The sequence below is a fragment of the Benincasa hispida genome, chromosome 12 (assembly GCF_027475165.1).
Source record: "Benincasa hispida cultivar pf3 chromosome 12, pf3_genome.v1.1, whole genome shotgun sequence".
Taxonomy (NCBI): domain Eukaryota; kingdom Viridiplantae; phylum Streptophyta; class Magnoliopsida; order Cucurbitales; family Cucurbitaceae; genus Benincasa; species Benincasa hispida.
This window is the reverse complement of record NC_143489.1, coordinates 51,321,257-51,334,996: the sequence shown is the minus strand read 5'-3', so window position 1 is coordinate 51,334,996 and position 13,740 is coordinate 51,321,257. Positions and strand designations below refer to the sequence as shown.

General features: G+C 35.5%; 1 protein-coding gene across 1 annotated transcript; it reads left to right on the top strand.

Moving 5' to 3' along the window:
* Window positions 1-7,913: 7,913 nt before the first annotated feature.
* On the top strand, window positions 7,914-11,714 carry LOC120067817 (uncharacterized). Its single transcript, XM_039019409.2, has 3 exons — window positions 7,914-9,405; window positions 10,499-10,763; window positions 10,896-11,714. The coding sequence occupies exons 1-3, from the start codon at window positions 8,321-8,323 to the stop codon at window positions 11,073-11,075; spliced, it is 1,530 nt and encodes a 509-aa protein (XP_038875337.1). The 5' UTR covers window positions 7,914-8,320; the 3' UTR covers window positions 11,076-11,714.
* Window positions 11,715-13,740: the final 2,026 nt, after the last annotated feature.

Genomic DNA, 13,740 nt, shown 5'->3' with positions numbered 1-13,740 from the left:
AACAATCCATTGGTCCACTATATTCTATTAAAGAAGGTTGTAGACAATAGGAAGCATGCCATGACCTTCGATTTGAATGGAACTGTTGTTACATTCTCCAAAGAAGACTTCTTATTGGTGACAGAATTGTAACGGTCACCTAATCCAACAATTGTGAGGAGGGGTGAAGCACTTGGATCACTACATAGTAGGTACTTCAAGAATGATTTTACGAGGGACATTCACATTGGTACCTTAGAGACGGTGTAAAAAGAGATTGAGTTTGATAATGACATGGATGTTGTGAAGATGACATTGGTTTATTACACTGAATTGGATATGATGAGGAGGGAGAAGACGAGAGCCAATGTTGACAAAACATTATTAGTTTATGTGGAGGATTTAGATTACTTTAATTCCATGGATTGAGGAAAGATGCTATGGGAGACGATGTTACTTACAAAGAGGATTGAGTGGCAAGACATATAACTATAAAAAAAAAAGGTCCAAGAAAAATAAGAACTATATTGTCAAGTACAACCTACCGCGGTTTCCTCATGCATTCTAGGTAATATCCATTTATTGGCCATTCGAGATTTACTTATTTTAGTTATAATATGACTTACTATTTATTCTTGTTTTATAATTGTTTATGAATTATGGTAGGTGTGGGCATACGGGATCATATCAAAGGTTATCGAAAAAGTTGCAACCTGACTGAGTAGACATGTCGTACCTCGATTCCTAAGGTGGGAGTGTACATTCTCACCACCGACCAAAACTATACAACGATACATGTTTTAGTCCAACGAGGTTAGTGTATTATATCAATATTTACTTGGATTTAAGGTGAATGTCACATATAACTAATAAATTCATCGTTGTTTTGTATAGACAATGATCACACCCACACCACTGATCATATCGAATAGGGAGAGGTAGTATAGGGACACTAGGGTTGATGAACGACCTATACACAAGTGCATTGAGGTTGAGATGAGCTCCTCAGAGATACATAGATCACACCATGATGAAGATGCTCATAGTCACTTCAGTTACTACGAGCACGAGCATTGGTCCCACCCGCTAGAACTTGATGAGCATCAGTCTTATGAGCTCCCTATTGATAAGCATAAGACTCACCCTCATCATAATGAGTCTCACGAGCTCCCTACTTACGAGCATGTGCCCTGAATTGAGAAGTAAGTGTTGCCTTACCCAAATACATCCCACTCGGAGCCCATGAGGGGTGTAGGCATTCGTACATCACTCCGTGACATAGACCAGAGAGTGTCTATGATGGAGCATAAATTGGACGATGTACAGTCAGACTTGAAAGATGTGAAGTCTAACTTAAGTGTCCTTTAGGCTGGTGTATAAACAATCACCAGCTTACTGCTGTCCTTATGTCAGATACGTAATATTATAATATTGAACTTGTTCTATTGTAAATATATAACATGTAGTGTTTGTCCTAATATACTTCGTAAACGATGTAAGGATTAGGCGTGGATTCCACCGAGACCAGTGACCCCATTCCTCCACCATTCACCGAGTCTCGAGACCTCATTCCTCTACCTTCCACTGAGTCCCGTGACCCCATCCATCCACCATCCACAAAGTCCATTAACCCCATCCCTCCACTTTCCATCGAGATCAATGACCCCATCCCTACACCCTCCATCAAGTCTCCTGACCCTATCCTTCCACCTTCCATCGAGACCAGTGACCCCATCCTTACACCCTTCACAGAGTCTCGTGACCCCATCCCTACACCCTCCACAGAGCCCATCCTCCCCATCGTTACAATATCTATCACTCTCTTCGAGATACCACATCTTTCTATGTTGCTTCCTAAGATACCACCATTTTCCTCATTGACACTACCGCATCCTTCGTTGCTTCCACCATACGTTGAAGAATTTAAGATTAAGGTCGAGGCCAAGGTGAAGGTCGAGCCCGATGTGAAGGGCAAGCCTGGAGACTTTCAGGAGGAAAAGAGAAGGACAAGTAGGAAAAGGAAGCCGACACAACCGTATACCCCTCTAGCTGACACGACTATGATGGTAGGGAAAAAGCAGAAACACATTCAGCTAGGTCAACATCTGACTGATATCGTCCCCTATTACCTGACACGTGCTATTCCATAGGACATGATGAATGCATTCAAGGTCTGGTTGACCAGCATGGATATGGGTCCACACTAGCTGGGTAATGAAGTCCTCTTTAGGACGAATTACACGATGAAGGAGTTGTTATGTGAGCTAGCACGTGATAATTATTGGATTGAGAATGATGTAAGTTAATGTTGGGTTTTGTGCCCTAAAACTCATAGATAGTAAATGTTATCAATTGATCATCATCAATAAAGAGTTATAGATGTTAATTCAATAAAAGTTATTGTTTGTATTGTTATCTAATTTGTCTTAATACCCCTAAATCTAATAAACTAATATCCAAGGCTGTCTTATGAGCCTTGAACTGTATGTGAAGACATACAAGGATCAATGTTCAAGTTACAGCTTAAAGGGTTTGGTAACACTATGGATATGACCCACTTTATATTTGATACAAACATAATGATCCAACACGTTTGTGTAGGTGACACATGAGTGAAGGTATCCTATGCAATGAATTTGCATAAGATAGGATCGCGAAATAGTAACCACTAGATATAACACCATTGACTAGTCAGGTTTCTATTTCAATAAGATGAGCTAGGCGACTTAGTTTTAATCCTGAGTATAGTATGAACTTCTATTCACGAGGGTTTGTCCTTTGATTTACATAGGTGAGGGGTGGCCAGATCGTCGACTCAACATGCCTACCATTTTGGGGACAAGACCGAGCGGAGAGTTGAGAATACAATAATACAAGATGGAATTAACTTCTTCCCTCCTTGAAGGTAAGTAGAAGAGTGTTCCTTTAAGTGGTATCTCCAAGACTTGACAAAGAGTCCTACCCTCTCACTGGCCCGAGCGGGGTTTCTATTTATTGGTTGGACCATAAACAAGTTATTTATTAGAGGAACACTGGTACTTAAAAAGCCAGAGGTAACCCAAGGTTAAAACAATAAGTTGACCAGTTGGAGTTACGAACACTCATGAAGGACTAACTTGCTGGTATTTGTCTATATCTGTAGACACATAAATATATTTATAGTGAGAAGAGTGCAGCTGTGACTTTTTATTGGAATGTATCCACAGTTAAGGAATAGTGATTAACTTGGTTAATGAGTTTAACCCATTAATCTCATATTGTTGGAGCTTCTGATCTACAGGTTCACCATGTTCTCTCGTTAACTCACTAGAGGATAATTAAGAGGGATAATTTGAATTGTTCAAATTAATTTGAGGAAATTATATTTAATGTGATTAATATATAATTAATTATGGATATGATCTATAATCAAATTGGAAAGTAATATTTGAATAAGATTCAAATTAATTAATTCAAGTGAATTAGATTCACAAATAATTAATTAATAGAGAGATTTTGCATATATACATGAGTTGTTTATGATAATTAAGTGTATAATTAAATTGGAATTAATATATAAGTAGTTATTTAATTATTGTGCAAATCAAAATTAAATAAGTGTTATTTAATTGTGCACATTAAATAAGTGTTATTTAATTGTGCACATTAAATAAGTGTTATTTAATTGGGCTAACTAATTGAATAAGTGTTACTTAATTACATGGGCTAATAAATTAAATAAATATTATTTAATTAATTATAGAAAAGGAAAATATATTGGGAAAAATGTTTGGTTTTTCTCTATATAAAGACTTTCCTATGGCCATTTGGGAATGCACTAAATACACAATTTTCATGGCAGAGAAACTTTGGCAATACACAACTCCCTAGTGTTATTACGCAGAATTTTCTCTGAGCCCCTTTATCTTCAAAACCGTATTTTCCCCTCCCTCTCCCAATACTTGGATACCACCTTATCTTCAAAGCCTCACCACATGTATGCAAGTTGGCATATGATTCCTCTAGCGTCCCCATTGCAAGAACAAAAGCTATTTCTCTCGCATGCCATGCCTTGTCATAACTAATATTGACACCGTACTGATGTCGCATATCCTTAATAATATGGTGCAATTTGTCCCTCCGACCAAGGCCGAACTTGTCCTTCATCAAGTGACCAATACGAATGTGCTGGCTTGCCTATGGTCATAATTCAATACTTCAATTGAGCATGTGTGATTTGGGCATGCATTTTGTGATCTTGAAAATATCACATTCGTCCATTTTAATTGCTCAAACAACTTGCTTACAAGTCGAGTGTAAATATTGAATAATATACAATTTTTTGTTCGATTTTTTAACCCGCAACTCAAAGTTGTTCTTAATGGCCAACATTGCTAACCTCATCTTCACATCGCTCTTGCTGAAGAAAATTTGATCTACTTCAATGGTATCCCCCAACTTTACGGACGACTGTGGTTGCATGATCAAGTTCCCCATTCTGGCATTACTATTGAATGGTACATTACATGGATTTTGGCGAGGCATACTTTGAACAAAATAGCCAAAATCATTTGACAGAATCGGAGTTAGTTGTTCTTCATTCACAACAGAATGACTATTTCCTAAAACAACCTGGGTTGCCTATTCTTCATTCCCAGCCTCTTCCTCTTTTATCATCACATTCTCATTTACACATGTCCTAACCTCTTCTATTGTCACAGTGCAATACGTTCGCTATATTAACATCGATGTTGTTGTTTTTCAGTGAGACACCCGATAGACAAACATCATGCTCATTGACATCCACTCCACACATGGGTTGGTCTTCTCTCTCTGGGTAATCAAATATTGCCTCACAATGAATTTCTTCAATTTCCTCAAGATTTACAAATACCTGCGATCTAGTATGGTCGTATTCTGAGAGGAGAAATTTAACATCAGCAGCGTCTATTAAGCATACTAGAGGAGAATCAATATCCATCTTATATATCACCCTCATTATAATCTTGAACTATGTCGAACTAACTTACATGATCTCATACACTAGATTTACCAACTCATTATACGTCAATGTGCTCGAAACTAGCAAACCCGTCAAACGCCCCTCAATATAGCATTCTTCTATGTTGTCCCATGTACCACCATAACATAAGAATATATACTTCCCCATCCTTCGAAAAAAATAATACACAAAGTGAGCAGCTAGGAAAATTAGTTACTGTTAAATACTCGCTATACTCGATCCTCACTACTCGCCTTTTGCTACTCAACACTCGATACTTGTCACCCGATACTCGATATTATTAACTCAATGCTTATTGTTTCATAGCTTTCTCTCCCTTCATCCTCGCTCCACTAGGAGTTACTCGCATGTCTCAGTGCACACTCACAAACTCACACTCACTAATTCTCTTTGATACATTCGTATATCTCGCACAACGTCGGAAAAGTAAGAAAACGTGAGCAAAGAATGAGAAAAAAGCTAGCATATTTACTTACTTGAGGTGTGAGACAATAGAGTGAAATGATCTGAATGCCTTTATAACTTGATCTATGCCAAGAAAAACAGGTTTTGTGAAGTGGGTTATTAGAGGGAAAGTGAGGCCGATTTTCTTTTTTGTATTTCAGTTCTATTTGTTCTTAGTTAATATATATATAAAAAAGAAAATACTTCACATTTCAAGAAATTGATTTGAAAGGATAGTGAGACTTGTCAGAAAATTTTCCAATTTATGTATGTTCTATTACATGAGCATTAACTACCGAGCAAGTCCTCCGACAGGCGCGGGCAATTCAAAATGATCGAGTATACGATCCTCGAGTATCGAGTATGACGTGGCTATGATCGAGTATACATGTGTCGATTGCACACGTATCGAGTTACCATGCATCTGGGTATCGAGTGACCGTGCATCGAGGATCGAGTGACGAACGAGGATCGTGTGACGAGTAATCAAGCATCGAGTGATGGGTAATCGAAGATCGAGTTTCTTGATAGGCCCAGAGGCGTGAGGTGCATCTCAAGGACGAAGCGGTGAAATCACATGTGGATGATGTCAACAGAAAACCACTTTCTATTACTTTTTCTACACGTGATCATTTTTCATTTGGGCCTCTAAAATGAGGTCATCTGTAATCCTCCTCTATCTATGAAGGAGTAAATTGAAATTCTTTTGCTTTGTTTGATTGGTTCTTTTGTTGTATGAAGAAGTTTGTATTTGGACTCTGGTTAGTTTCTGTTCGATATATATTTTCTTAATAAAAGAAAAACCATTGTAATAATTGACCTTTTGTTTTGAACCGTTAAAGGTTTGTTATTAAAATATTTTTCTAATTAATTAAAAAAAAAACCTTCCTACCTATTTGAAATTTGGAACGCATAATGATTAAAACAATATAGGTCAAAATCATACCAATATATAAAACACGGGTCGACAATTACTAAGCATATATGTGTACTATACATACAAATATATTTTTTTCCTTGAAAAAATAAGACGATTATTTAATCCCACCTTAAGGAATATTCTACATAATCAACATTGAATAGTTAATTATTAATCAATAAGTTAAGGTACCAAAAGTCGTCACTCTAGAAAAATTTAATCCAATTAAAAAAAAGAAAAAGGAAAAAAGGTAGGTTTAAATAATAACTTTCATCTTGATACTTTCGATTTGGTAGCGATTTAGTATTTAAATTTTATTTTATATCGATCTAATTCGTGTTCTCTCTTATTGGTTTGTTTAATTTTAGTATATAATAATTTAGTATCTCTACCATGTAAGTAAAATCTTATTAAAGTTGAATATCATATTTTATTATGTAATAATAATTTTAGTGGTTTAGAAGTATATTTGGTTCCTTATAAGTTTATCAATCTATAAATATTTTTATTTATAAAACACCTAAATCACTGCAATATCTAATCTACAAAGACTAAATCATTATATACTAAAACTCAAGATTTGATTGTTATTAATGCAGAAGTATATAGATTAAATTGTTATAAAACTCAAGATTAAAGTCAAAGGACTAAATGATTAATTTTACAAACGTAGATGAACATCAAAATAAAAAACTTTTAAGAACTTTTATCCTTAAACTGATATGTTATATCGATTTTTAGTATCAACTTTCAATTTTATCAAATTGAGTATACATGTTTAGAGTGGTTTTGAAATTATTAAAGTCATTTTTATCACGTTCAAAATTATTTTGAAAACACGTCTTTAATCACTCAAGATTAATTTAGTATTTAAATTTACATTTTTAAATGTAATTTTCATTTCATCAAAATTGATTTTGGATCATTAAAAACATGTTTTATAATGATTTTAAAAATGACAAAAGTGATTTTTACAATTTTAGAATCACTTCCAAACATGGGTAGAAAGTTTATCCTCTATTCAATTTTAGTAATAAAAACACTCACTAATTTTAACAACAAAAACATGTAAAAACATGCATTTCATTAATTTTATGGTCATTAAACAACTTTATCAAAAACTCACATTTTTTAACAAAAGAATTAATTTTAATGTCGTTTTTCTATATATAAAAAAAGTGTTACCCAATTTTGTCCCATAAATTTATTATTCAAACAATCGATATTTAGAATAAATATCTAATGGCTTATATACGAAGCTAGGCTCGAAATCACCCCAGGTTAAATAATTCAATAAAAGAACGATACTATATTTTTAATGAATTTCAAATGAAAATTATTCAACACTTTATAAGTTTATTTTTTTTTAAAAAAATTAAAGTTTAAAATTTAAATTATCACACTCTAATGGATGTAATAAATTTCCATTTGAAGTAAAAATTGACATAAAATTCGTGATTTCCCCCTATTTTTAAATGTAAATTTAAGCTATGAGAAAAAAAATCCCATTGACAACATGTACCCCCGTGGAAGTAATTAAAACGAAGGCATTGAAGAAGAAGTATTTTCGTAAATTTGTACAAAATAGGAGGGTATTTTAGTAAAAGAATAGGTTCTCTTTACCTAGCAGAGTTGCTTTTTTGGGGTTTTCGAATCGATCAAAAAAATTTTAATACCATAAATTCTACGGGCACACCGTTCCTTCTCTCTCCTCCGTTTCTCACTCTTTCATTTCTCTCTCTATCTGGGTGGATTGGAGAACCGCATCATTGAGTTTTCTCCGCTGAATTCGAAGATTTAAACGCTTAACCATAAGCTTTTCACAACAAGAAGAAGAAGAAGGATTCTGAGTCTTGGATTTGAAGTTGAAGATTGAAAGTTTTCATTCAGGGGAGAAATTTGATTTGTTTTTTCATTTTGAATCTTGGTGGTGGTTTTTTTGTTTTCTTCTTCCAATTGGGTTTATTTCTTATGTAATGCATCAGAAGAAATCGGAAGTTCAGATCGGAAAAGAAAGCAGCGGCGTCTCTTCCGATTTCAATCCATCACCTCCTCTTCTTTTCCCATCTTCAATCTCAATTCATCAGAAACATCCACCGTCGCAGCAATCTCATAATAATCAATCTCAGCAATCTTTTCTTTCTTTCGCAACCCCTCAAATTCTAATTGAAACTCCTTCACATCATGACCCGATTGTTCCATCGCCATCGTCTTCTTCGTCTACTGCGCCTTATAAGAGACCCCTTTTGACCCATAATCACTCTTCTCTTACTAAATCCCCAACTCTTTACCGTCTCCCTTCCACCCCTCAATTCAATTCCGTCGATCCTTCTTTCTTTTCTGTCTCTTTGGCCGTTCGGAGTGCCGCTTTTCGTTTGTTCCGCCGCCTCAAGCAGCTTCGCCGGCTTCGTGTTCATTTGCGGTTGATTATTTTGTTTTCTCTACCCTTTTTCTATTTCTTGGTCTCTCATCCTACTCATTCTTTTTTCCTTGATTTCCTTTCGGCTTTTGCTTTCTCTGCTGCCCTTTTGTTTTCTCTTAATCTCGCTGTTCCTCGCCTTCCCTCCATACGGTTGTTCTTCGCTCGCTCTTTCCCCGTGAAGCTCATTTCGTCGTCTTCGTCATCTAGAACGCATCTTCCGGTTTTGTGGTCAATTGGGTCTCGGTCAAAATCAGAGAAGAGATTGAATTCTGGTTGTTGGGTTCAGGTCTATAGTGATGGCGACGTTTATGAGGGTGAGTTTCATAAGGGGAAGTGTTCAGGGAGTGGAGTTTATTATTACTATATGAGTGGTAGATATGAAGGAGATTGGATTGATGGGAAATATGATGGATATGGAGTTGAGACATGGGCTAGAGGAAGCCGGTACCGTGGGCAGTACCGGCAGGGGCTACGGCACGGTTTCGGGATGTATAGGTTTTACACTGGTGATGTTTACGCCGGAGAATGGTCCAATGGGCAGAGCCATGGGTGTGGAGTTCATACCTGCGACGATGGGAGCCGATTCGTCGGGGAATTCAAGTGGGGTGTCAAACATGGGCTTGGTCACTACCATTTCAGGTAGCTAAAACTAAAAGTATTTTTCTAAAGATTTCTAGCATTTGGAATTCAAATTGTGCATTGCCTTTTGGCCTTTCAATGACTGTATTTGAATATATGAATTGGTGTTTGATTGAATTCTCTGGATTTTATAATGAGGTTTGTTTGGCCATTGAATGTTTACTGGATTGCTGAAGGCTTTTATATACAATAATATGACAGTGTTTGTGTTTATATGCTTCTAATTTTCTTAGTTCTAGTCATAAGGTTTGAAAAGGAGTTCTTGTTTTTAATCCAACAGCTCTGTGCAAAGCAATCACTTAAATATATGCATTTGTTCAGTTAGTTTGTGTAAAGTAGAGATGTGATGTCATTGGCTGAATTACATTGACTCATTTGGTTTGAATATTAAATCCTAATTTTTTAAAATAGTATTGAAAATTTTACTCCGGGAGTATTATTTATGCTCATGGCCCACCTCACTAATCTCCCTCCACCGAAGATATGTCCTGTTTTTGAGAGGTTATCTACCATCAGACCAACCCTTGGAATAATATTAAATCATAAGTTGAGCATTGCCCTGGTTTTCTCTTTACCAAAAACACCTTATTCTCTGCAATATTAGGTTGTTTTTAATGCTCATTCAGTTCTATGGATTTGCATGTGACTGATTTGTGGTACATTGATTAAGATGTAGGAAACTATTAAAAAAAACACTCCAAAAAAGGGCAACAAAGTAATAAAGAAAGGGACCTTGGTTTGGTTTGCTCAGGCAAGCCTTGAGATAGTTGTGGTAGCTGAACTGATAAGGATGTGAAACAGCTCTGTAGGGAATGTGTATATAGTTGAAGTTCCAGTATTGGTGAATTGTTGAATCATCTTTCATATACTGAGAGATTTAGGAGAACTGTTCATGTGCTGTGTTGAAATTACACGGTTTCACATACAATAATTCGAGGCAAATGTGTCAATATGGAGCAGTTTTTTATTTTTCTCACTTCATGATAGACTGTGAGTCTATAATCATCCTGTTGTTGGATATTATTTCTTTTCAGATTTATTTGATCTATCTCCCCTTTCATACTGATAATAAACATTTTCATAAAATTTCTAGAAATGGGGACACATATGCTGGTGAATATTTTGCGGACAAAATGCATGGGTTTGGGGTTTATCAATTTGCTAACAATGGACACCGGTATGAGGGGGCTTGGCATGAAGGCAGAAGGCAAGGACTTGGAATGTATACATATAGAAATGGAGAAACCCAATCTGGTCACTGGCAGAATGGAGTTCTCGACATTCCTAGCACTCAGAGTTCTACTTACCCAGTGTCCCCTGTCGCAGTTTATCATTCCAAAGTACTGAATGCAGTGCAGGTAAAATCCCTCTTATACCTACATGAACCATTTGAGTCAGTATAAACCATTTGAGTCATTTAGCGTCGTTCAGCTTTCCTCCATCTTTCTTTTGATGGAGACAGTTTTTGGATTGGTCTGCTTTGTCTACAGGAAGCAAGACGAGCGGCTGAGAAAGCCTACGATGTGGGCAAAGTGGACGAAAGGGTGAACCGAGCAGTAGCAGCAGCAAATAGAGCAGCCAATGCAGCTAGAGTAGCAGCAATCAAAGCAGTACAAAAGCAAATGCAACGCGGCAGAAACAATGACAATATGCCAGTTACAGTTGTTTGAGTCTCTTCAGCAGCAGTCATCAGTCAATAACTTCATAGGAAGGTTTGTTCAATTCCTGTTCGGTTTCATTTGTCTCTCCTTACTTTTTAGCTCATGTGTTAAAGAGAAGGGATTGGATATGGGAAACTGAAGAGGAGCTGAGATAGCTAGGATTTCTCTGCGTTAACATTGTCTAATGAGGGGGGAAAAAGAGAGGGGGGAGAGAGAGAGAGAGAGAGAGGATAAAGTATGCATATGTTAAAACTAATTTTACACTTCGTTCCATTTTTGTAACGATGAAAGGAAGGAGAGGTTAGATGACGTGAATGAAATTACTGCTGGAAGTGGATGAAAGTCTCATCCCCAAAGCCATGTTGTATTTGAATTTGTTGGTCTTGTTCACTACTATAAAATTGTCTATAGGTAGCCTGATGTGACAAAGTATATGTGCCTCTTTTCTTGCAACTCTATACATTATTTGTGAATGTGGCCATCATTGAAAGAAAAGTATTCAATGAGGGCGGCACATAACTGTGTCTCATAATAATCGTTGGATGAATTTCCACACTCTTTAGTAGTTACTGAATACAAATTTGATGTACTTTTATAGTTTCTTTTTTATATAACTAATGGTGCAGAACTGCCATCTACATTTCGCAACCTTCTCGCGTAATTTCTCCAATCTAAGCTCTTTTTCTTTTTGGTTGCCACCTTATTTCTTTGCACTTTTTTCATACCATCCATTTTGATTAGGGGTGAGCATGATAGACCGAAAAACTAAACCGGCCGATCGAATCGAAGTCGGTTGGTCGGAGAAGGAGAGGGGTTGGTTGGTGTCAATTTGGCGAAATTTCAAACCGGCAGATTTAAAAAAAATTGAAGAATAAAACCGATCGATTTTTACTCGATGGTCGAGGTCTGTTTGAACATTTACTAAATCCATCATAGTCAGTTCGATGGTAGTTTGGTCGAAAAACTGACTTCGACCGATCGATGTTCACCCCTATTTAATATGTGTTGTGAGTCAGGACAAATCGAAACTGAAAAAACCAACATTGGCTGAATCAAATTGGTTTCATTTGTTAGTTTTTTTGGTTTGAACTGTGTCCATCGGTTAGGTTTTTTCAGTTTGGATGATTGATTGTCTGTTTGGTTGGTTTAGTTCTTAAAAACATGGTTTTGGTAAAAGGTTGTTTTTGTTTTCTTTTTCTTGGGAAAAAAGGTTGTTGGGCAGTTTGCTCTGTTACTGTCAGTTCCTAAAACCTGTCTTATGGAGTAAAGATTATGCCACTTTGTAAAGGATGAAAGTAATTAACCAATTACTATTACTTATTATTGATAGGGTAAAATGTACTTTTGGTCCCTAAAATTTAAAGTTGATGCCTATTTAATCTCTAAAATTTAAAAATCAGCACTTTTCCGAAGTAAGAAATGGTTTTAAATAGTCCTGCTACTTAAGATCGTTAGTTGATTTACAGAATAACAACGTGGTTAATTTGGCTAGTTGATTTAGCATATTTTATTATTTTAATAATATTATTTTTAATAATGTGGTCTCTTTTCTCTCTTCTCTATCATCTTCTTCAATCTAACCTTTTCGATAGTCCTGTCCTTTTTTCATTGGCGCTATGCTTTGCCGGGTGAAGAATGAAGAAGAAGAAGCCTCCTTCATTCATGGAGAAAATTCTTAAGCAACTCTCTTCTTTTAATTAAAAATCTCATTATCACCACAAATATGGACGTTTTTCTCATTATCAAGTTTTTCTCTTGATCTCCTTGTCTGTGCTATGTGCTTTGCCGGTTGAGATTTGCTTAAGGAAAAAATAGTTGCTAAGAGCAACAGTACTGGAACAAAAAGTTCGCCGGAGGAGGGTGGAAGAAGGGAAAAGAAGAGGAAGGCCACCTCATTAAAAGAAAATAATATTAAAATAATAAAATATGCCAAATCGGTTAGCTCTAAGTCATCATTTAACAGCTACGTTATCTTTTCATTAGTCAACTATGTCTAAGTAGCTTCAGGGATCATTTATAACCATTTTTAAAACCTCGGGACTAAAGTGTTAGGTTTTAAGCATCAAGGACCAAAACAGATATCAACTTCAAACTTGAGAGGGACCAAAAATGTATTTTGCCCCTATTATTATTAGTATATTCTTAAAAGAAAGTTTGAGGACATGGTTAAGTTTAGCATTTAAAAAAAAATTTCATATTTGTAATTGTCCTTTTTTTAAAAAAAAGTTCAAAATATATAGTTAGCTTTGTTTAAAAAAGTATTTATGTACAAATATGTTTGATTAAGTGATCTAATTAAATATAAATAAAGATAATATTAAGAATCTGATGTTATTGTAGAATTAGATTTTTTTTTCTTCAGAGAAATACTATACCCATGTTTGTGATTTTTAAAGATGTAAACAAAAAATGGCTTTGAATAAACTAACGATCATTGCTTTAAAAATTAGTTACTGAGATTTTTCTGGTTGCTTTCTTTGGGGTAAACCATTTTGAAAGTATTTTCTTTATTATATCGTAATTAATTAACACAATAAATGTTTATATATTAAATTTACTTTTATTTTCTAAAACATGGAGCAAAAAACATTTTTTATTTATTCAAACATTGTTTTCTAAAAATGAAAAAAAAATGAAATGGTTATTAATTCATTTTTTCACTCTTACAATTTAA

Coding starts and splice junctions, on each gene's coding strand:
- LOC120067817 (XM_039019409.2), top strand. CDS start 8,321: ATGCATCAGAAGAAATCGGAAGTTCAGATCGGAAAAGAAAGCAGCGGC. Junction 9,406..10,498: donor CTTGGTCACTACCATTTCAG/GTAGCTAAAACT, acceptor TAAAATTTCTAG/AAATGGGGACACATATGCTG. Junction 10,764..10,895: donor AAGTACTGAATGCAGTGCAG/GTAAAATCCCTC, acceptor CTTTGTCTACAG/GAAGCAAGACGAGCGGCTGA.